This window comes from Panthera onca, chromosome D3 (genome assembly GCF_046562875.1).
Source record: "Panthera onca isolate mPanOnc1 chromosome D3, mPanOnc1 haplotype 2, whole genome shotgun sequence".
Taxonomy (NCBI): Eukaryota; Metazoa; Chordata; class Mammalia; order Carnivora; family Felidae; genus Panthera; species Panthera onca.
The window spans coordinates 27,000,288-27,025,148 of NC_138350.1; the positions used below are offsets into that span (position 1 = coordinate 27,000,288).

General features: G+C 47.9%; 1 protein-coding gene across 3 annotated transcripts in view; it reads right to left on the bottom strand.

Moving 5' to 3' along the window:
* Window positions 1–24,627, bottom strand: part of DGCR8 (DGCR8 microprocessor complex subunit) — a 36,800-nt gene extending 12,173 nt beyond the window's left edge. Inside the window, exons 1-10 of one of the 3 annotated variants that reach the window (XM_078435541.2) lie at window positions 24,459–24,626; window positions 19,528–19,756; window positions 18,756–19,429; window positions 18,116–18,275; window positions 15,875–16,017; window positions 15,430–15,712; window positions 13,114–13,311; window positions 12,751–12,852; window positions 11,890–11,988; window positions 10,286–10,368 (exon numbers count right to left, since the gene is read on the bottom strand). In XM_078435541.2, coding sequence (XP_078291667.1) covers window positions 10,286–10,368; window positions 11,890–11,988; window positions 12,751–12,852; window positions 13,114–13,311; window positions 15,430–15,712; window positions 15,875–16,017; window positions 18,116–18,275; window positions 18,756–19,418 — 1,731 coding nt within the window. In that variant the 5' untranslated portion in view covers window positions 19,419–19,429; window positions 19,528–19,756; window positions 24,459–24,626. Of the gene's footprint in view, window positions 1–10,285; window positions 10,369–11,889; window positions 11,989–12,750; window positions 12,853–13,113; window positions 13,312–15,429; window positions 15,713–15,874; window positions 16,018–18,115; window positions 18,276–18,755; window positions 19,757–24,095; window positions 24,282–24,458 lie in introns of those variants that run through there. The other 2 variants (XM_060612920.3, XM_060612921.3) reach the window with 2 other exon arrangements.
* Window positions 24,628–24,861: the final 234 nt, after the last annotated feature.

Here is a 24,861-nt window from a genome sequence, read left to right on the forward strand (position 1 = left end):
AGAGAGGGAGACCTAGAATCCGAAACAGGCTCCGGGCTCCGAGCTGTCAGTATAGAGCCTGCTGTGGGGCCAGAACTCGGGACCAGCGAGGTCATGACCTAGGCTGAAGTTGGACACCCAACCAACTGAGCCACCCAGGCACCCCTCTCAGGCTACTTTCTGATGTTATTTCTGGAAAGATCCCTCACTTTCCAGAAGAGCCCTAGAGTACATGGCCAGATCCTGAATCTTACTACTATCCAGCACAACCTGAGGCACAAATTCCAGAAACCTGCAGTCTCTGTCACAGCAGATGCCTCACTAGAGGTGCTAATGTAAAAGGCTCCAGGGACAAGGGTGCAGCCACAATGACCTTACAGACTGTACAGGGCAGGAGGAAAGGTGGAAAATGAAAGAACTGAGCACAAAGACTGCCAGCTGGTCATCATCAAAACCATGCACCCTAGAGAAGAGGTAACCACCAGTCTCTGACCACCAAGCATGAGGTAGAGACAGGGCTGACATCACAGTCTGGGGCAAGCTTGTAGCCCTCCAAGAGTGTATACCACCAGACAGCCACATATGAGGCCACATGCAGGTGGTGGGACTGCAAAAAGCAGCTGGGACAGAGCAGGTAACTGGAGCGACAGACCATTCTTCAACACACAAGGCTGGGAGAGCCATGGAACACCCCTGGGTCCCTAAGCTGGCCAGAATGAAACTGGGAGGTCCCTGCTTAGGGAACTACAATGGTGCTAAATACAAAAGTGAACTAAAGCCAACAGTAAGCACAGAGACTTTCAGATTAAAAACTGGACTGAAATGCTAATTCATTCAGTTAATAACCAACCAAGCCAGATGCTGGTATCTTAGAGGCCACAACACTAAATGGAGACCGTCTTGGATCTTATCTTGAAACCAGGTGTTCCTAACACTTGCTGTACTAACCCTGGAGAATTTTCCATTATCTCAACATGTCAAAAATTTCTTAAATCAACTATAATTTACTGAGTTACTTTAAACTTTACCACAACAGCCACAGGCAGTGGGGCGTGGGTGCTGCATGCTTAGACAGGTAAGACACACATCCCCACCGCATTGGGCAACAGCAGAGGCTACTCAGATGAGCTGCTATGACAAAGCAAAGCTCCATCTTCCAAAAAGGCTGCTGGAGCCGCACATCCCCTACTTGCCTAGGCCAAGCTGACTCCCAGCACCAGAACCATAGCTACCCCTTCCAGTTTCTGCTACCCCGTATCAGAGAATGGTGGCGTGCAACCTATACAGCCCATGCATCATCAACTGCAACAACCAATCCTAAGGGCCTTGGCAGGCTATGGGTAGAGGTGTAGGTAACAAGTTCTCCAACATGCCTTGGAAGCCTCCCTCAACAACCACTGTTCCATAGTTAGGTTATTGAGAAATAAAGTTGAAAATGTGATTTTTCCTGAAGGAGCTAGTCTTTTTGAGATTTTGTTTGCTGAGTGGGCTCTGTGATCTGTCTATGGCCCATCTATGACAATAAAGCACAAAAAATAGACACCCGAGTGTAATTTAAACTGTCATGGGCACTTTACCATATTTTAGAATAGTCTCAGTCTAAAAAGATTGGAAAAAATGTTTAGTTTTTTTAACGTTAATTTATTTTCGAGAGAGTGTGCACGCGTACGAGTAGGGGAGGGGCAGAGAGAAAGGACAGAGGATCAGAAAAAAGCTCCTCGCTGATAGGAGAGCCCAATGTGGGGCTTGAAACCATGAGATCATGACCTGAGCTGAAGTCAGACTTAACCAACTGAGCCACCCAGGTGAATACTGTTTTATATTTTGTCTTTTTTGTTTTTGAAAAAAAGTTTTAAACACATCCTATACCAGTTCTAGGGTGACAGAATAAAAAAACCTCCAAATTTTGCTCTTCCACAGGATCAACAAGAACACTGACTAAAACTGTCAAAATCAACTTTTTCAGAATTCTGGAAATTAAAGACAACAATCTGGGGAGCATTTATTCAAGAAAAAAATGGCTGAATTTTGCTAAGAACAATGAGCTTTGTAGCATTTTATTTATAAAATTTGGCCCATTCCTGTCTTCTCTTCCCAGCTCTGTGGTAGCCTTGGGAACCAGCAAGGCTGGTTCAATGAAGAAGGCAAACTGGTTCCCCAACAACCCAAGCCCAGAGAACCACTGCTGTCTGGTCCATGTGGCAGCTCTACAGAAAAGCTCATTGTAAAACTTGCCTTTATGCGACCCAACTCAGAGTTCATTCGGTGAAAACAGCCCAATTCCCCAGGAAATCTATCAAAAATAATCAGTGGCAACTGTTTCATACGGCAGTTGCCTGAGGCTGGGATACCAGCTGGCAAGCAAGAGACAGGTCAGAAAACATAAAAGGAAAAGCTAGAGAATGAGATGCCCTTAAAAGGCTTTGAAAAGCTCCAACTTGTCTGGAGATCTAGGTGGCCACTTGCATGCCCAGGAAAGTCCTGGGAAGGCCCAAATCTCCTGATTGACTCAGAAGCTCTGTGCAAGTGGGAAGGAAGTAAAGGCTAAGGCACAATTGTCAACTACTAGAGCATTAAAGGTGACCCCAACATGCATAAAGAGCTCCCTAGCAAAGGCTGGGAGACTTACTGATTTAGGTCAGGAAATCTCTGACTTGGATTTCACAAAATAGTCTAGGAAAGTCACTATTATGGGTTCAATTCTGTCCACCCACATATTGGAAATAGGCTGAAATCCTAACTTCCAGTACCTCATTATATAACCTTTTTTGCAGATAAGGTCCTTAAAGACATAATCAAGTTAAAATGAGGTCATTAGGGTGGGCCCTAATCCAATATGACTACTGTCCCTATAAACAGATTCAGAAACAAACACACAGTACAGGGAGAAGGACTGTTATCGGTTATCTCCAACTGTTATCTCCAAACAGAGAGAGGCCTGAAAGAGATCTTTCTCTCCTAGCCTTCAGAAGAAACCAACCTTGCTGACACCTTGAGTTTAGATGTCCAGTCTCCAGAGCTGTGAGGCAAGAAATATATCCTTGGGATGTCTGGGTGGTTGTCGGTTAAGGGTCTGACTTCAGTTCAGGGAATGATCTTGTGGTTAGTGGGTTTGAGTACTGCATCAGGCTCTGTGCTAACAGTTCAGAGCCTGTAGCCTGCTTCAGACTCTATGTCTCCCCCTCTCTCTCTGCCCCTCCCCTGCTTGTGCTCTCTCAAAAATGATAAATATTTTTTTTAAAAAGTTGTCCTCTAACTGGTAATCTTGATATCCACAGCTGCCACATTATTTAAAATGCCCAGATTTAACGAGACATGAACTAAAACACAAATGTATATGCCATACAAGATAAAGAAAAGTAGTCAATACAAACCATCCCTGAGGAGGGGCACCTGGGTGGCTTGGTCAGTTAAGGGTCCAACTCTTGATTTTGGCTCAGGTCATGATCTCACAGTTCGTGGGATCAAGCCCCACATCAGGCTCTGCGCTGACAGCTTGGAGCCTGCTTGGGATTCTCTCCTCTCTCTGCCGCTCCCCCGCTCAAGTGCTCATGCATATGCTTGCACACTCTCTCAAGATAAACATTAAAAAATAAATTAAATAAACCAGCTATAATATGCTCAAAAAACTAAAACAAACCACCACATCTAAAGAATTAAAGGAAAGCATAAGAACAGTATCTCACCAGACTATCAATTAAGACAAAGAAAATAAATAAATAAATAACAGTGCCCATAGACCTGTGGGATACCCTGAGTGTACTAGGTTACCTATAATGGGATTCCCAGAAAAAGAGGAAACTAAAGGGCAAAAAAAATTATGAGAAAATAAAGGCTGAAACTTCTTAAAGATGGAAAACATTACGTATCCAAGAAGCTCAACAAATTCCAAAAAGAATAAACTAAAGAAATCTATACCTACACATTTCTGTCAAAGGCCAAAGACAAAATCTGAAAACAGTACGAGAAACAACTCATCAATAACGTGATTCTCAGTAAGATTAACAGCCGATTTCTCATTCCTTATAGAGGCCAGAAGGCAGACAGATCACCACTATGAAGAAAAACAATGTCAACTAAGAATTCTATACGCAGGGGTGCCTGGGTGGCTCAGTGAGTTAAGCGTCCAACTCTTGATTTTGGCTCAGGTCATGATCTCACGGTTATTAACTTTGAGCCCCGTACAGGGCTCTGCACTGAGTGTGGAGCCTGCTTGGGATTCTTGCTCTCTCTCCCTCTCTCTTTGCCCCTCCCTGGTTCTCTCTCAAAGTAAATAAATAAACTTAAAAAAAATTCTATACCCAGCCAGCAAAACTATGCTTCAAAAAGAGAATCATTAAGGGACACCTGGGTGGCTCAGTCAGTTAAGCGTCCAGCTGCAGCTCAGGTCACGATCTCATGGTTCAAGGGTTTGAGCACCCACGTCAGGCTCTGTCCTGACAGCTCAGAGCCTGGCACCTGCTTCAGATTCTGTCTCCCCATCTCTCTCTGCCCCTCACCCACTCGTACTCTCTCTCTCTCAAAAAATAACCATTTAAAAAAAATTTTTTTTAAAAGGGAATTGTTAAGACATTCTCAGATAAACAAAAATTGAGAGAATCCACAGCTAGTGGAACTGCCCTCCAAGAAATACTGAAGAGCCTTCAGGATTGGGGGGGGGGGGGGGGGGGCGGGGGATGTGCCTTCAGGCCAAAATAAAAGGACACTGTAGACCATAAACAAATTGAGGGCATTACAAAAAATAAAGCTAACTACAGTAAATAAAAGACAATATAAACATATATTGTTTCTAATTCTGTTTTTCCTTTCTGAATTAAAGGACAACTATATAGAGGCGTCTGGGTGGCTCAGTTGGTTAAGTGTCCAACTTCGGCTCAGGTCATGATCGCATGGCTTGTGAGTTCAAGCCCCACGTCAGGCTCCAGAGCCTGGAGCCTGCTTCAGATTCTGTGTCTCCCTCTCTCTCTGCCCCTCCCCTGTTCACGCTGTCTCTCAAAAATAAATAAATGTTAAAAAAAATTTAAAAATATGTGTATATACAGTGAAGGAAACAAGAGAATTAAACTGGTACATTAGAAAGTATTTAAAACAGAAGAGGCAGTAACAAAGGAACTGAGGAACAAAAAGACATAAAACAGAAAGCAAACAGTGTAATAGTATATATCAATTCTACCTTATCAGTAATTACATTTCAATTGACTAAGGCCCCTCCAAAATGAAAAAAAAGTTGATTAACTTTACTTAAAAGGTGCACCTGCGGTTAAGCATCCGACTTCGGCTCAGGTCATGATCTCATGGTCCGGGAGTTCTAGCCCCGCATCGGGCTCTGTGCTGACAGCTCGGAGCCCGGAGCCTGTTTCAGATTCTGTGTCCCCCTCTCTCTGACCCTCCCCCGTTCATGCTCTGTCTCTCTCGGTCTCAAAAATAAATAAATGTTAAAAAAAAAAAAATTTTTTTTAAATAAATAAATAAATAAATAAAAGGGGCACCTGGCTGGCTTAGTCGGTGGGGCATGTGACTTTTGATCTTTTTTTTTTTTTTTTTTTTTTTTTAGTATTTTTTTTTTTCACCGTTTTTTATTTATTTTTGGGACAGAGAGAGACAGACAGAGCATGAACGGGGGAGGGGCAGAGAGAGGGAGACACAGAATCGGAAACAGGCTCCAGGCTCTGAGCCATCAGCCCAGAGCCCGACGCGGGGCTCGAACTCACGGACCGCGAGATCGTGACCTGGCTGAAGTCGGACGCTTAACCGACTGCGCCACCCAGGCGCCCTGACTTTTGATCTTAAGGTTATAAATTCAAGCCCTGCATTGGGTGCAGAGATTACTTAAAAATAAAATCTTTGGGGCGCCTGGGTGGCTCCGTCGGTTAAGCGTCTGACTTCAGCTCAGGTCACGATCTCGCGGTCCGTGAGTTCGAGCCCCGTGTCAGGCTCTGGGCTGATGGCTCAGAGCCTGGAGCCTGCTTCCGATTCTGTGTCTCCCTCTCTCTCTCTGCCCCTCCCCCGTTCATGCTCTGTCTCTCTCTGTCCCAAAAATAAATAAGCGTTAAAAAAAATTTTTTTTAAAAATAAAATAAAATCTTTAAAAAACAAATTGATTAAACTCTCTGATCAAAAGGCAGAGATTTGACAGAATGCATAGAAACAAAACCCAGTTTTATGCTGTGTAGAAGAAACACAATTTAGATTCAAACACACAAACGGGTTAAAGGTAAAAAGATGGAAAGATATATCAGAAAGTAGGAATGACTGGACGCCTGGGTGGCTCAGTCAGTTAAGCGTCCGACTTCAGCTCAGGTCACGATCTGATGGTTCGTGAGTTCAAGCCCCACATCGGGCTCTGTGCTGGCAGCTCAGAGCCTGGAGCCTGCTTTAGATTCTGTGTCTCCTTCTCTCTCTGCCCCTCCCTGCTCACACTCTCTCTCTCAAAAATAAATATTAAAAAACAAACAAACAAACAAAAAAAAAAACGTAGGAATGACTGTATCAGAGAAAACTGACTCTAAGACACTAAGACAAAACATATTACTAAAGATAAAAGATATTTAATAATGACAAAGAGTTCATCCATCAAGGTGACATAACCATTATAAACATTAAACAGAACTGACTTCTGGTTTGAACACTTGTGACACCAAATGAATGTGTTTCCACACCAAGCCGTTCTAATGCTAACTGCCAGGAGTTAGAGCAGATCCTGCAGATTAAGGGCTCAGTCCTACAAGACTATTGCCACCACTTGCCACTAACCTCAAGTCCAGGTTGTCACCTGTGCTTCTGACTGAGCAGCTATATACTGGCGGTTCCCAACCCTTCCTCCGTTTTACTTCCTAGAGCCCTGCTTTATTACAAAAGGATATAACTTAGAAACAGCCCAGATGGAAAAGATAAATAGGGCAAGTATAAAAGAAGGGGTACAGAGCTTCCATGCCTTCTCTGAGCCTGCCATCTTTTCAGCATCTCAATGTGTTCATCAACGAAGAAGCTCTCTGAACCCCTTCAGTTAAGAGTTTTTTAATGGAGGCTTCACTATACAGGCATAACTGATTACCTCACTGGCCATTAGCAATTAGCTCAACATCCAGTGACTCCCCCCAAACACACGGGAGGGGGAAGCCCTGAAAGTCCCAACCCTCTAATTAGATGGTAAATTCCCTGGGCAACCAGCTCCCATCCAAAGGAATGGTCCAAAAGCTACTTCATTAACATAAACTCAGATGTGGTTGAAAGGGGCCTGTTAAGGGGTGCCCGAGTGGCTCAGTCAGTTAAGCATCTGACTTAGGCTCAGGTCATGATTTCACAGTTCGTGAGTTTGAGCGCGGCTTCAGGCAAGTTCAAGCCCCACTTCGGGCTCTGCACTGTCATTGTTGTGTGGGATTCCCTTTCTCTCTGCCCCTCATGAGATTCTCTCTCTCCCTCTCTCTCATAAATAAATAAATAGGAAAAAAATCTTAAAAAAAGGAGTCTGTTAAAAATAACAAAAAACATTCACCTTTATCAACCTGCAGCTTTTTAAAGAAATGGGGACAAAAAACGCATTAATGTACTGTATTACATTAGAAGCTCTGCACCAGGAACCAAGAACAAAGACCAAACATACATTTCTAATTACCTCCCAATACCACCAACATATATGTAGCTACCAACAGCCCCAAAATACATGAAGCAAAAACAGAATTGAAAGTAGCTATAATTCAATAACAACAGCAGAAGACTCCAATACCCACATTCAAGAACGGATAGAACTAGGCAGAAGACCAACAAAGGAAGATAACACTATACACCAACTAGACCTAACAGGCATCTGGTTCACTCCATAGTACACTTGCATATAAAACATTCTCTAGGGCAAATCGTATGTTAGGTCATAAAACAAACTTCAATGAATTTAAAAGACTGACTGAAATCATACAAACTATGTTTTTGAACCACACTGGAATTAAAGATCAATAACTAAAGGAAATTTGGGAAATTCGGGAAATTCACAAATAGATGGAAAGTAGACACTCCAAAAATAACCAATGGTTCAAGAAGAAACCACAAGAGAAATGAGAAAAACACTTTGAGGTGAACAAAAAATAGCACACACACTAGAGCTTATGGGCCGCAGTGAAAGTAGTACATAGAAAAAAATTTATAGCCCAAGCTCCAATATTTAGAAAAAAGATCTCAGGGGGCACCTGGGTGGCTGAGTCAGTTAAGCACCTGACTCTTGATTTCAGCTCAGGTCATGATTCCAGGGTTGTGGGATTGAGCCCTGAGCATGGAGCCTGCTTAAGAATCTCTCTCACACTCTCTACCTCTGCCCCTCTCCCCTACTCGTGTGTACTCTCTCTCTCTCAAAATAAATAAATAAATAAATAAAAAATAACATTAAATGGAATGAATAAAAAGAAGATCTCCAATCCATACTCTGAAGACACTAGAAAAGAAAAACAAACTAAACCTAAGGTTGGCAGAAGAAAGGAAACAAAGGCTACAGCAGAAATAAATGAAACAGACAGTAACAAAGCTATTGTGGGGAGGGGTGGGGATCAACAAAACCGGAAGTTAGATCATTGAAAGATCAACAACACTGACAAACTTTAAATTGACCAAGAGAAAAAAAGAGGGACTCAACTACTAAAATCAGTAATGAAAGCAGGAGCAGCACAAACTTACCAAAACAACGTGGATCATAAGGGAACACTACGAATAAATGTATGCCAAAGAATTAGTCTAGATCAAAATGAAAAATTCCTATAAAAACCCAAAGTTTCCATACCAGCTCAAAAAGGAAAAGGATATTTGAACAGAGGTAAAAGTGAAAAAATTGAATTAGTAATTAACTAACCTCAGACAAATTCAAGTCTGGACTCAAATGGTTTCACTGGTGAATTCTATCAAATGTTTAAAAAATTACTACGAACCTTTCACGAAATATTCCACACCAATAGTAGAGAAAGGAACACTTTCCACCTCATTCTGTAAAGACAGTATTACCCCAACACCAACACCAGACATCACAAGAAAACTACAAACAAGTATCCCTTATAAATATAGCTGCAAAAGTCCTTAAAATACCAGCACGCTAAATCCAGCAAACACATCAAAGTTACGTGCACCATGACTAAGTGGGATTTATCCCAGAAATCCAAGGTTGGTTTAACATTCAAAAACCTATGCAATATACCACCACATGACTACAGTAAAAAACAAAAACCTGACAATCATTTCAGTACAAGCAGGAAAAACATTTGACAAAATCCAACATCCATTCCTAAAAAAAACTCTCAGCAAACCAAGAGCAGAAGGAAATTTCCTCAATCTGATAAAACCTACAGCTAAGACAGCATGGTAAGTAAAAGAAGCCAGTCACAAAGGACTACATGTCATATGATTCCATTGGTATGAAGTGTCCAGAACTAGTAAATCCATCAAGACAGAGAGATTAGTGGTCGCCAGGGGTTGAGGGGCAAGGAACAGGGAGAATTAGGAGTGACTGCTAATGGGTATGGGGTTTCCTCCCAGAGAGATGAAAATATTCTAAGATTAGAACACTGCAAGCAATGATTGTACAACTCTGAATACACAAAAATCCACTCAACAGTACGGTTTAAAAGAGCAAAACTCATGGTATATAAATTACACATCAATAAAACTGTTAGAGAGGCTTCTGAGTGGCTCAGTTGCTTAAGCATCCGACTCTTGATCTTGGCTCAGGTCATGATCTCATGGTTTGTGAGTCTGAGCCCCACATTGGGCTCTGCACTGACAGCACAGAGCCTGCTTGGGATTCTCTCTCTCTCCCTTTCTGTCCCTCACTCATGCCCTCTCTCTCTAAAATAAACTTTAAAAAAAATCTTTTTAATGAACTTATAAAAAAGAACACCTTCCTCAGAATTTGAGAAGCCCTTACTACAAATATCCATTTTATCATATTTACCCAAGAAAGTTCACAAGTAGTTTTAAGTAGTTCTTAATACAAAGAACAACATAACTTTTACAGACAGTCTCAAAGTTTCATTCTCACCATGGATCTCCAGTCAGGGTAGAGCTGACGAACTCCCGTATACACTTATTATGCACATTCTTTACCACTCACTGCAAGACATGGGACAAAAATCTCTGACAAAAATAACACCTTTCCCCCTGTTTGCACAAAGACAAGCTAGTTTCCCCTTTTATAAAGTATGAACAAAACAAAATCACCTAGAGCTTGGGTGACTAAATCCGTGAGCATAACCTGCACTAGTGAGGAGGGTGGGGTGCGGACACTGCACTGGAACCACAGCTCCAAACAGGGCAGGATCACAACACTCACCTCAAGCTCTTCACTGTCTTTGGGCTTTTCCTCAGAGGTCTGTTTGACAAAGTCAGGGATAAGGATCTCCAGCGTAGCTCGGGCTATGAAAAGAAAAACCCCAAGGGTGAGGGCTCAGGCCCAGCTTGCTTCCTAACTCCAGAGCAAGCTACATGCTGACTCCTGTGTAGGGCCAGAGTACCCACGGCTCAGAGGGAAGCAAGGGCCCTGGGGAACAGCAAGCAGCACTTCACAGGCAGGGAGAGCAGAGGACGGGAGGTGCACATCCTAAACAAAGAGGCCGTGGGACAAGCGTTAAGACTGTGGGCAGCCTTGTAAGCCACACCAAGCTGTGTGTACTCTTGCCCTGAGGTACTTGTAGCAGGCCAGGCAGCGAGGCCTGAGGAGTGAACAGGCTGCTGAGTGTGGCAGGGAAAAGCAGAGCGATTGGACAGATACTTTGGAGAAAGCATCTGCAGGATGGAGCAGAGGGATGACTCAATGCTGAGCACAGGTTTCTGCGTGAGCAGGACTGCCACTCACCACTGGGGTGGGGAAGTGGGGGGTGCTGCAGAACAGGGGAGGGGCAAAAGTCTGACCCTGTAGAGTTGTAGGTGCTGGCAAGACATCCGAGTGAGGAATCAAGAGAGCAGCTGGGGTCTGGGCAGAGAAGTGGATCCTTGCACATGGGGAGAGCAGAGCCCCACTGCCAGGACGTTTCCACTCCCACAGTGAGCCCCACTCTGCTGGTTATGTGCCCCATGACCTTAGTAGCACCAGTTTGTTGAGCTGAAAAAGGCTTTTGTCAGTTTTCTGCCTAAGATGGACAGCAGGCCTTGAGGGAGAACCCGTGACGAAAGGATAGAAAGTAACGTATTCTCCCAATCATCCTCAGCATACATCACCAAAGAAAGCAACTCCAAAGGAAATTCTGAGTCACGTGAGCAAAAGCACTTTCACCACCCTCGAGGCCTAGTGAGAATGTGATAAACCAACATGCTTCATGCTTTGGAAGACACAACAGAGAAACCTCAAGAATGGAATTGTGGGTGCCAGTGTGTGGGTACACCCAACATGCACCATGCAATATGCTCTACTCCCAAGAAGAGGTCAAGTAATCCTAATGGTGAGGCAGAACGGTTTCCATTTTAACCAGAAACATAGGCCTTCCCAGGGATCTGACAGGCTATGTTCAATGAATGGCAGTTTGAAGGACTCAGGAAATCGTCCTCGCACATGTCAAAACCACTCAAGGAGAATGCTGACTGCATACGTTTCCACCTGTTTGTCATCTCCTAAGATGCCCACGTTTTGCTCAGTTTAAATACAAACCCGCTCTAGTATGCGTGCTAGGCACAGCCTAGTCAGCTCTGTGAGTGGTGGGGACAAGGTTGGAAGATTCAGGCCCAGCCTCCACCGAGCAGAGGTTTGCATTTTCTACTTTTATTTCTCACACTTTACTTCCTCTACTTGAGTCTTTTCCAAAGAGCACATACTTTTAAAAAACCAAGGTAGATGATTACATAAATAAAATGGATTTGCTCTACCCCCAGCCCTCCCCAGCTAAGGGGAGAGGCAGACACAGTAGGTAGCATGGGTCTCTGACACCCAAATAGGCACATTACCAGCTTTATTCTTCGCAAGTTTTTTGCTGCTTGCAGTTCCGGATCCATAGGTCACACCATCAATGGTCACCGAGGCACCAAAAGGCTCACTTGGGTTCTCTTAAAATTAAAATTATTGTTTTAAAAACACTTGCCAAGACATTAAAAGCATGCACGCACGTATACATACAATCTGCTGGCACCAAAAGACAAGGCAGGGTCAGGGCTGCTGCTGGAGGGCAGAGACAGGGGCTCCCGAGGCATGGAGACAGGGCCAAGGGTTGGTCAGCAGGCAAAGAGCATGCCAGGAAAATTTTGGGAAATGGGAGACTACGGGTTCATAAGCTGGAGGGGAAACAGGAGGCCAGAGGCCAAGCCGGGATAGGGATCAATGTCTATGAAAGATGGACAGAGGGCTGTGAGCAGCGGAGACACACAGATGCAGTTAAGTCAAAGAAACAACATGAAAAATAATGCGTGACTCCTGGGTTCAGACTTCCAAGAAAAGGATAAACTGGTTTTCACAAAGGTGTGATGAGGATGGCCACAGGAGACAGCTGGTGGGAAGTGCAGGCCTAAGGCCACTCCATCCACCTGGGGGCAGGTGGAAACACAGCAAGGGAGGCCTTCCTTGGAGCAAGGAATGAACGGAAGGTGGGGGTGGAGGGAGCATGGATAATGGAAGGGGAAGCAGAGGCACTGGCCCTCAGAAGGGGCACACTACTGTGAAAATGACCTGCCCACCTGCAGTGCCCTTCTCCCTGCCCTGCCTTTTCACTCCTATCCCAAAGAGTGGGGCTAATGGTCAGTTCCCGCCTCCCAGCCATGACCCCAGCAAGGTGTAGGATTCTTCGGGGCTGAGATGGGGGAGGTCAAACTTACCACATTCAAAGAAATTATAAACAGGGCGGACCTTGAGAACTCGCTGCATGTACTCGTGCAGGATGCAGACCTCGGACTTCCCGTTGGGGTTAATGACAAACTCTGTGACAAGAAGGCCTATCTCAGCAACAGCATGAGGACCTGCCGCAAGCTAGCACTTGGGACCTGGCACCACCAAGTTAGCGACTCACTCACAATTAGGGGCTCACCACCATGAACACAGTGCACCTCTGCATTCATAGGGTAAACATAAGCTTTGAAGTAAACGCAATTCACACACAAAGCATATGTTCTAAGACCATCAAGTGAAAAACAACAGTATAATCAATCTGCCAATGATAAAATTTACAAGCCCCAACTCACCTTTCTTTGTGGGTGCATCCTGCACAGACAGAGTGATGAGTTTCTGATTGGCTGGCAAGATGGGCCTCTCAGACTCCGCCTGTTTCCGTTTCATTTCTCGGTTAAACTGCCGCCGCTCAGCCCAAGTCCTGAATTTCTTCACAGTGACTTGCTCAAAGTCAAAACGCTTTTCCAAGTAGCTCCGAAATTCCTCCAGATCTGTGCGGATTTACCAGAGAACAAAATTGCTAATTTCCAACATAAGAGTCATGTTTTCTCTGCCCACTAAGTTGGGCAGCAACGGGCTGCCCATCAAACAGGTCCCACCACACCATCCCCATTCTTTCACTTTTCCTTTCAAAGAGCAAAGAAAGCAAAGGATCAGGTCCCTTCACTCTGGCAGCTCCTCAAATTACTCAAGTTACAAACCTCTAGGATGCTCTTTTAGTTTATTTGGAACAAGAACAATAAGAAAAAAGGAGAAAAAGAAAAAGCTTTAAAAACTAACAAAAAATCAGATGGCCTTCAAGCCTTTTTTCCCTGTATCAAAACAGGTACCACAGCAGCCAAAGCGCTATGCACCCAGTGCACACCTTGCACTCTCCCCTCCGGCACCCTGGCCCCAAGCACACTCAGCAACACAAGCAGGTGGCTTGGGCCTTGGCACCTGTCATGCCTCGCCCCACACAGTCCCTGGCCCATCCCCACTGTTCACCACCCACCCCACTCAGTGAAGTTCCCAGGGGCCTCCTGCTTTTACTGTTGCATCCACTACCCCTCTCCCTCCCAGGACATCCTAGAGAATCATGTCAGCCTAACTGGTCTCTTACTCAAGTGTAAGCCCTGAGGCAGGGACTGTCATGGCTCATGGCCAGCCCAAAGAGCAGTGCCGGTGGAAGCGGAGGGAGGAGTTCCATGTGTGAAGACTGAGGAATATACGGTTAAAACACAAAGCTGTGAAACAACGTACCTGCACCTACTTAATTATGCACCAAAACCACATATTTCTTTACACGTGAATGCAGGGAAGTGAGTCTGCAAACAAGTACAAGTGGTCAACCTCTCCCATGGGAATGAAATTAGAAATAAAAGGCAGGTGTTTTCAAAAAAACAGGAACACATTCAGGTGTTTGTGTGCCTAAAAGATAGTATGAAGAAAAAAACCTCTACGATAAAGGCTGAAAGCAAAAGCTCCCTTCAGACAGGTCCTGAGAAAAGCTCCAGCACCCGGAGAGAAGACAGGGGAGGCTGACGTGGATAAGGAGGGAGACAGCAGGCAGGCAGGCGTGGGGAGAACGCAGTCTGTCCACTGGGGAAGCTGGGAGCTAGTGACACACCCTGCCTTTCCCCAGACACCTCTCTCCACAGAGGCCACCCCTCTCTGAGACACCCTCCCCTTCTTCAGCAGTGGTGCTCCCCTGATCCCAGCTCTTCTAGGCTCCTCATACATAAGAGTTACAAGACAGGCTGGGCAGCAATACTGACAATATCCAAACAGCAATTACCAAAAATCCTCAGAAACACAAAGTCCTCCTTGAAATGAGATTCAGCAGGTGGGCTGAAACGGATCTGCCACCACTATAGAGACAAACTAAGAGTTGAATGAGGAAGCCTAGGGGCGCCTGAGTGGCTCAGTCGGTTGAACGGCCAACTTTGGCTCAGGACATGATCTCTCAGTTCATGAGTTCGAGCCCCGCGTCAGGCTCTACGCTGACAGCTCAGGGCCTGGAGCCTGCTTCGGATTCTATGTCTCCTTCTCTCTCTCCCTCTTCCCCATTCTCACTTTGTCTCTCTCTCTCTCTCTCAAAAACAAACATTAAAAGAAAAAGAAACTGAATGGGGAGGCCTAGGCTAAAAAACACACAAAAAAAGAAGAGAAACACCAACACAGCCAAAAACAATAGTGGGATTGAAGCAGGAAATGTCCACAGAATAGTGGCCATCCCCCAGTGCTGAGTCCATGGACTGACAAAGCTCACTCTGGGCCCATCAAGGTAAATCAAAACAATGCCAGGAGAGCACATCCTGCTGAAAAACCAGAATTTCAGGAAAGGTCACAAAAGTGACTGGAGAAAAAGGCCGATCTGCACTGACTGTAGCCACCTCTGTGGCAGCACTGGCCATGTGGGGCCTGCAGACCAGGCGGGTTCTAAGATCAGGGAGACGCACCTTTCTAGCCACATAAGAGTGGACACAGGTCCCCAGAAGCCCCTTCCTCACAAACATAACTAGGAACAAGTGGCCTTCAGCAGTAGGAATGTGATTGCAGGGAAGGCGTGGAATATAGCCACATCCCTGCAGATGGGTCCCAACCAACAAGGAAGGAAGGAAACTTACCAACTGATTCATCCTTGCACACCTCGACCTTTGCCTTCACCTGCCCCAGGGCCCCAGGGGCAGCCTCAGCCCCCAGTGGGTCCTTCTCATCAGGGGGCCCTGAGTCAGCTCCCATGGAGTCAGGCTCTTCCAGGGGGAACTCCAGCTCCGTAGATCGGCTCAGCGGCTTGACAGGGGACACTTCCCCACTGGGGGCAAGCTCACTGCTTTGCTCTCTTTCCTCATTATCCTTCATTTTCTTATAATGCAGACAGGGAATGCTACTCAGAGGAGGATCATGTTTCTGCGGATAGTGAAATTGCAACACAGATTACAAGGATGACCCCAAAGGTCTGAACATCCGATGCCTTCCACCTGCCTCTGCTTGGCTACGATGCAAGTGCAACGTGTGTGTGTTCAGTCTGCAAACTTACAAGACTAAATTCATGACTGATGCATCCCCTACCCGTATGCTTCCCGTTCCCAGGAAATACGGCCTGGACCAGGTGACCACCCGAGACTCTCTGTGTAGGTACACGGGGACTCCAGAGTTGTGGAATGTCATGATCCATCCATCAGGCAACGGTTCCGTAGGAGGACGGCCACGACCTACATAAAGACAAGAACATCCCACAATCACTTCAAAAACTCTCCGAGTTATGGAAGTCTTCAAAATTACAAGCAGATGAGAACAGTAAAGCCAACCAAGTATTGAAAAAAACCTCTAAGAACTAGGAGAGTAGGGGAGTACCCTGCCCTCCTCAGAGCCTGTCCCAGCCCCATCTGCTGCTCAGCACCTCCTATGCATGAAACTCTGCTCAATTGTTGTGTTTACATAGCTCTAACCCATAGAATCTAAGTTCCTCCTCAACACAGGAAGCTGTCCACCTTGTTCACTGCTGTACTCTTAGACCTAGAACAGCATGTGGTGCGTGAAGGAGCCTGGGATGAGATTCTATAAGACACAAATCATAGCCTCAGCTGCTGCCTGCACAGCTGTGGGCATCAAGGGCATTAATTCCTCACTGCCTGCCTTGGCTGTGGCCAGAGGCACCCCAGGGACTGGGTTAGCTTTGCTAATAAATTGCATGTCTGTCGACCACTGCTCCCTGTGACTGGATAACATGCCTTCATTGTACCTAAGCTGCATGCTCTCACTAGCATGTGAAACACTCACAATTCATAAATTTCTAAGTCAGTTCTTGCTAAACCATGTAAACATGCAGTCATAGAAAAAGACTCAAGACTTGTTACCCACTTGACATCTGCCACTGACAGGCCTGGTTACTGGGAAAAGCACAAAGATTCAACGGAAACTTAATTATCTTACAGGTACTGGGTGCAAGTAAGAAATTTAGAAACAAAAGGAAAAAAGCAAATGAAATCTAAAAAATATACATACAATAAAATGGCACCAGGGACTCTCATGGTAAAGGGAGTGGTATCCCAGTGCCAGGTCCCCACCCAGCAGTGCTAACCCCTGACCTGATACCAGAACATGGCAATACTGGCAGGTGCACCTGGATCACTCATCTGTGACAACCAGCAGTCATAAAGTTGGCTCAGCCATCTGAAGAGCTCACATGCAGCTCACACGCCGCCTGTGAGCATGAGGCCCATGCTGCAGCTCCTGGGAGGCTGCACTATGGGGCAGGCTGCCAGGTGGGTGAGGTGGAGAAGGCTGCAGAGAGAAAGGTACAGGACTGCCCAGTGCAGGCAGGCCAAGTGGCATGCCTGCAGTCACAGGCATATTGTGAACCTGTGGGCCACTCAGGATGAACAGGACTTTGTCTGCTCAGATTGCTGAAACCACAGAAAGAGTACAAAGCAAATATCTGGAGGCACTGAAGTAAAGACTGCCCCCACACCCCTTCTTCCCAGAAGCTGAGGCCCTAGGCTTATCCCCATCTACAGCTGATAAACCCAACACCCATTCTGTTCCAACCACTAGCTAACCCAGGCAGACACGTGCCAGCAGCCAGCACTGCTGACACGTCCACTCTAGTCAGAGACAGGACACCACCGGCCCCTCAATTTCCTCCCATCACACCAGGCCACTTTCTGCAACCCGGCCCCCAGCCTAAGGTCTCAACTGTGTGTCCAAGTCCCCACGCATCTGTTCAGCCCCTTTCCACTGCCTAATCTCCACCTGGACACTCACAGGTACCTCCAGGCCAGGAAAGCTAGAAACTGACACCGACTTCTCTTTGACCTATACCACACTGGCAAAGCAGCAGCACAAGCATGTCACTGGGTGCCTCCCAACTCCCTCCACCACCCCCAAAAACCAAGTGCGGCTTCGGAATACCTTTGCCTCTACTGAATCCAGAACCCAGACTGCAACCATCCCCTGCCGTGGTGCTGTACCTGCCTCTGGCCTCGGCCTCCACACTCTCTAGTTGCCTATCTTGTCATCTCCCAGCATACAACATTCCCTCCTCCTCACCCCATCAGAAGTGCCCTCCCCATTCCTCTCCACAACACCAGCCACTCTGTGGTGTGTATCCACAGCCGACACCCCAACCTGCCCCTGGGTTGTCATGCATCTGTTACATCCTTGTGTCTTATCTGTTTCCCCTTCATCAGACATGGCCGTCCTCCATCAAATATGTGCCCACTGCCCAGACCACCACCTGGCACCCGAGGGCTCTCAAACCTACACTTCTGCTGTCCCACAAACACTCTACTTTCTAACCGGCTGACTTACTTTTTAGCACGGTTTTAATCTTGGTCATCATTGGCTGCACACTTGTCTCTCCATCAGACGGATGGTCACTGTCTCCTCCGTATTTCTCTTCCATTCGCCTCTTTTTGGGAGCACAAAGGCCCTCTTCCAGCAGAGCATCGACATCGTTGTCAAAATCATCCTGCAAAACATGCTGTTCAGACACCATGGCCCCCGGAGCCCGCGTTCCTGTACCGTAGGCAAATTTAACAGCATTAGTGAGAACAGACACAGAAATGAGGCACTCTCAAGTGGGGCCTCGGTATGCCTTTATGTTGCGTGATCATCTGAAAAACAAACAGGATGAAACTGACAACTGCAACCAACATGCTTGATGCTTGATACAGGTGCACATCCCACCAGGAAGTGCTTCTCGGCAGCACCTTCCAACTCAGGTTGCATAAAGAGTACAAGGTCGACTACTCAGCCAAACCTTTGGAAAACTTAAAAACCTGGACTTCTTACGGCTTTTTCTTTTCCACATTAACGTCATTCCACCTCATACGGGTTTTTGGTTTTGTTTTTTTTCTCTGCAACATCAGCTTTCAAAAGATGCTGCAGTTCCCAACACCTCTCTTTGGGTTTTGCTAAGAGTGCTCCAAAGGAGGGGTCGCCGACATACCTCATAGGAGAAGTTCAAGGCCTCTTCATCCACTCTGTCTCTCTGCACGATTGCTTTAGCCGTGAACCCGCCTGCTCCTTCTTCATCTAGCTCCAAATTGTCAGTAAAATCTTCTAACTCATCGAGCACTGCGTACTCCACTCTCTTTTCCTGATCCAGCTCATTCTCCTCATCCTTCTTATCAGCACTCTCACCCCCTACGCCTACCCCGTTCCCAACACTCCCGCCAAAAGGACAAGCATGCACGTCTCCACTGACAGGGCTAAGGGCCAGACCGCAATCTGCGCGAGCGTCGCGCTCCACTCCTGTGTACAGCACCTTCCTGTCCTTACTCCTGCAGCTCTCGGTAAAGCTCACGCTAATCTTTACATCCTTAAGCAACTTAAGGTCAGGGGAGAACTTCCGGACCGCAGGTGCGTGCCGGGCGGTGCGCGGGCTGTGGCCACTACAGTTCGGGTCTATGAGGAGGCGGGCCTTAGAGTAGGATCCTTTGGAGAGAAGAGAAGCTCCGTAGAAGTTGAGCGGGTCCTCAGCAGGGGATTCGGCCTGTCCATCACCACCAGAGCCAACGTCCATTACCTCTGCATCACTGGACGTTTGCAGGGGAGGTGGTGGAGACTGTTCACGGGGCAGCGCTTGGAGGGGGCAAGCTCGGTTCTCCATCACTGCTTCTCCTGCGGGCTCACGCGGGAGAGGAGAGGGACTCTCATATGTCTCCATAGTAAAAGTGGTTAAGACTATTTTAAAAGACCAGAGTTTTAAAAAACCTTACATAAATCTATACAGCTAACATGCACAAGTCCGTTGAGACCCGGGTACCGTCCTGCCCGCGCTGCACACGCTGGCGGCTTAGTCAAGCTGGCCACATTGCTCTTTTCATTAATGTAGACAGCTTTTAGAACCACTGCCTCAATTATTGGAAATCACAATGCACTCAGCTTAAATGACTGACGACTAAGCGAGTCTGTCTTCATGCCAAAGTGGCACCTTTCTTCTTCCACCTGCAAAGAGATTTAAAAACATCGTCACAAAATGACAGAAACCTTCTGCTTCATTGGCACTGAGAACCAAGTGCTATTAACAGTGTAGTAAAGAACTTAAAATACTACTGCCTTAGAGAACCTTCTAGGCTTCAAAACAAATTAGCTCTATGCTTTTCCTTCAAAACCTAAATTATAATTTAAGTCCAAAGTTAAATATATTAATTGTCCACTGTAATTCCTACTTCAGAAGCACAAAAACAGTATTATCTTAACACTCAAAAAAGATTTTAAAAAACTAGGCTAAACTTCACCGCAGCATTCCCCTAACTCAGTTTATTAGGTAAGCAAGCTCGCGGTGCAAGGCTGCCCTTTCCAGAATACACATAAGGTGTGTGGCCTCCCTCTGGCCATCAGAGCGACATGGATCCACTCACCTGCTAGGGCTGGGTCAGTCAGAGGGCGAGTGCGAGACCCTCAGCTCAACTCTGCGGCACTAGGGCCTCAGAGATACGGCCAGGCGCTCTGCTACCCAGGGACCCCAGGGCTCTCCTGGGCCCACAAGGTGGCACGTGGACCGGGACAGTGATGCAGCGTGCTGAGGTCGCCAGAGGTGGCATGGTTCTGTTCCCAGTAGAGGAGGGGGTGGTGGCTGTGGGGAAGGGAACCTGGCCAGGGTCGGTCGGGGGAGCCTCAGGAGACAGCTGGAGCCAAGGCATAGGAAGTCCTGGGTGCCATCTGGGGCCTGGCTCCATCCTGGGGGCAATAAGGAGCCACCAAGGGTCAAGTGATTCACACACCACAACTCAGTCCCTATTTGAAAAAGGGGACTGACTGCTGTGCCAGGCCCAGTGCCTATGCCCAAGGCATAGAAGGCAGTCCTCCAAGCCAGAGGACAAAGGTGTGAAAGAGGCTCTGCTGACAGGGCTGGAGCCCTCAAGAACAGTGAAGACACAGAACTGACCACACTGCTGACCGTGCAGAGGTGGAGAGGAGAGACAAGAGGGAACTGAAGGTGAATGAGGCTTCTCCCCTGGAGGGTCCCCCGTGTTCCAGTATTCAGGCAGAAGCCTGCAGAGGAGAATGGACGGAGCCTCCAGGCAGACCTGTCCAACAGGTCTGAGGCGGCAGCTCTGCAACTGTGACTGGCCCAGAAACAGAAGGCCAGAACACATCAGCGAGGTGGTAGTTGCCAAAATCACAGGAGAGAGGCTGCCCAGAGAAGCAACATAGACCAAGAAGAGGGTTGAGGATGTCACTCTGGGAAGCTTCCCTTCGGAGAAAGGACAACAAAAGGGATGACATGAAAAGGCAGGTCAGAGGGACAATCCAAAAACCCAGAGGTCCGCGGGAGGGCCAGACATCAAAGCAGGAGAAGCACGTGCAGACGCAAATGTGTATGCACACACACTCCCACGCCATGCTGACACACACACGCATGAACATGCCATGCACATGGGTGCAGATATGCACATGCATGCCCATGCCCACCCAGGGCAGCTTGACTGGCTGCACAGATAGAACAGAAGACAGCAGACATCACACATTTAAGAAGTTTACAGTGAAGGACTAGAGGGTGGTGGTTGTAGTTTCAAGGTGATGCAACATACAAACCAGAGATTTGTTTAGATTTAATTAATTCATTCAATCAATATTCACTGGCCATCTACTCTAAGGGATGTACTACCACGAACAAGAAACAAGGTCCCCACTGCCTGGATGCAGTTGGAAGGGCCATGACCACTGAGCTGTCACTCTTGTTTCCTAGATTCTAAGATGTCCTTACATTTCTGAATTCAATGGAAATTTAATGATACTTCCCCCAAAGATTTATCTGTTAAAGGTGTTAAAGATCAAGGGAATACAGCATGCGGATAACAAGACACAGAACTGCAGTAAACGCTAAGGTGGCTACAGCCGAACAGGCAGGAGGAGCACCAAGTGGAATAAGGCCAGTCTCCTGGCAACCAACAAAGATCATTTCAGAGAAGGACAGACAGGTCAGCATGTTCAGTACTACAGAACACAGATCAAGAACCAATCTGTGCTTCTCGGGGCTGAAAATGGCGGGGGGAGGGGGGTTGAAAACAATGGGTGGTACAGGAGGAGGACACCTGCCACCATGTTATAAGGCCAAGCAGCTGCCAGGATCAAAGCACAAAGCAAAGATGATAATGACCCTGGAAGAGGTACAGAAGGTGGAGTCAGAGAGCTGTAGAGAAAGAGACCATTCTTTCTCCCTGGGAGATCAGGAAAGCCTGCCCAGCCCTTGGGGGGGGGGGGGGGGGGGAGGGAGGGGGCGGGCAGCAGCTCAAGGTTCAGAGCTCACAATGGAGCAGTCTTGGGTAAGTTCCTTACTTTCCTCTAGTAAGCTTGTTCTACTCATTCAACAAGTGTTTGCTGAATGCTTTCCATGTGGCACATGTAACCATTCTAGATGCTAAGGACACAATGGACAAAATCTCTGCCCCACAGAGCTCACATTTTAGCAGGAGAGATGGACAAACAACTAAGAAATGGTGAGAAGTATTCCAGAGAAAACAAAGCAAGGAGTTGGGGGAGGGGAAGCAGTTTCAGAAAGGGCAGACTGAAGGCTGCACAGCCAGAGTCCATCTGTAGGCAGAAGAGAGTGACACTGCTAGGGGGGTGGGAGGAGGGATGTTCCAGGTTAACAGAGAAGAACAAAGGCCCTGGGGCAGAAGTGCAGGTAAAAGCAGTGTGCTGAAGGGTGGAGTGAGACAAGAACTGTAGCCCTTATCTTGAGAGATGGGCTACTGGACAAGAGGGTCCAAGCAGTGAGGTCACATGATCCAAGGACAGCAGTGGCAGCCAACACTCAGCCAGGCCCTGTTCTAAGAGTGTTAGGCATTCTCACAAAGCACGGAGAGAGGTTAAAGACAGAAAGGTTAAGCAACTTGCTCAAGGTCACACAGCTAGAAAGTAGTGAAGCTGCTTTACCACCCAGGCTAGGTGGCTCCCCTCCTCACTTCCTTGGTTTTACACTATCTTACAGTTTAAAAGTACCATTCTGTGTCCAGAAAAACTACCATGGGTGAGTAGAGGGAAGAGCAAGGGTGAGAGCAAAGAGAAGAACTAAGAGGCTCACCAGGCAGTTCAGAGCAGCGTGATAAGCTGGAGGTGTTAAGAAATGGTCCTGAGTGTTGCACGGAAGCCTAAGAGAGGAATCCAGGTGACTCTAAACTCAAGAACAAAGCTGTCATGCATTGAGGAGATGAAGGCAGCATGAGAAATGTTGTGGGGTGGGTGAAGATCAGGGTTTGGTTTTGGACGTGGCTACTTGACATCAAAGTAATACATGGATATATGGAAGAGGCAGCAGCTCAGAAGGGAGGCCTGGGCTGGAGAAGGCAATGGGAGATGTCAGGAAGAGGGCATTAAAGCCAGGAACCTGGATGAGACCACCAAAAGGGGGAGGGCAACTACTATGAGGGACCAAGACCAGGCAAACCAGTGAAATTCAGGCTTCCTACCCCCAAGGTCATGGTCAGATTATAAAATCATCCCCAGGAAGTGCCCTACAGAGTGCCTGGCCGTAAAGGGGCTCAAAGAGTGACTCCTGCCATCGGCCCCACTACTGCCTCAGCTGACTGAACATATGGACGTAAACCTTGGTTGCCAAGTGGACTGTGAGCCATCAGGAGACTCGCAGCAGGCTCCCCTGGATCCCTGGCACATAGGGTAAAACCAACAGGCTTGGATAGCACCCTTCACTGAAGTCCACTTGCTGGGGTGGCCATCGAGGCAGCAGCTGTGATGTACAATGCTGGGGCTGCTGCCTTTCGGTCAAGCCTCTCACACTGCAGCCTCCCGCCCAACCCAGCAGCAGTATGACCTCATCCATTCCTTTTGTCATCCTCTAACAGACCTCACATCCTGTACTCACAGGCGCACCGCTGACTGGCCATTCACTCTCTTTGGTGAGTGACAGCCTGCGGCAGGGTTTGGGCCAGTCTGCCAAAAGCCCCGTGACTGGAGTCCAGTCTGCGGCCAGGAAACAGAGGGTCTCCACCTGGTGGTTGTCCTCACAGTCACCAGCCCTAGCCTGGACTGCCGTGCATCAGATAACAAGGTACATGCAAGCATGCAGAACAGCAAATCAAATTCCTACCATGAGCAACCCAAGTCCATCGAATGATACTTGACAGGTATCACTATCAACAGGTTGCCCCGCTCCGTTTATTTTTACCCCGACCATTGTTACAACAAAACCACAATCCGTTCATCTACGTGACACTCAATCCATGAGCATTTGGTGGAGAAAAAGACTTGGGCGACTTCTCAGATTTCCCAAACTGTTACACCCGGCAGGGTCCTGGGCGAACACTACTCTTGTTCATACCTTTCCCGCCTGAAAGCGACGCTACAGCTTCGGGCCCACAGAGTAAGGGGCCTCTTTACACTCGGGCTGTTTACCCGGGCGGGAGTGCGACCGGAGTCGGCGTCACCTGGGCCTGGGGCCCGCCCCCCCTCCACCCCCCACAGCGGGACCTCCGCCTCGCGTTCTGAGGCCCGCGGCCATGATGCTTCACAAAGACTGGGACTCCGCGTGGCTGCCCCGCCTCGCGCCCTCCCGCCCCGCCCCGCCTCGCTGCCCGGGCCCTTAGCCCTCGGCCCGAGAAGGAGGGAGGGGAAGGGCGCGCCCTCGCGCAGGCCGCAGCGCCCGCCCCGACCCCGCGGGGCGCCCCTCGCGCCCCGCACCTACCTCCAGCACCCGCGGCCTGCCCGAGCTGCCCGCAGCCCGACCAAAGCAGGGAGACCCTCACGGCCTGGCCGCTACCGCCACGGATACCGCTATCTAGAAAGGCCGCCCAAGCTCTCTCCGGTCGGCGGGACCCGCCTGCCGCGCGGGGCGAGCAGAGGGAGGGCCTTGGCGGCTCGCGGCCAATCCCTGCGCGCGGCCACCCCGCATTGGGGGGGACCGCCGAGCGGGCTGCGGAGGCTGCCAATCGGCGAAGCGCAGCGCTAGCGGCCACGGCGCTAGGCCCAATAGCGCGGCCGCGTGGGCGGAACCAGGCGCTCAGGCCCCGGCCGCGCTAACGGTCGCCTCCTGGGCGGGGCTCACCGTGAGGAGGGCGGCGGCCGCGAGGAGCGCCGGGAACTGGGAG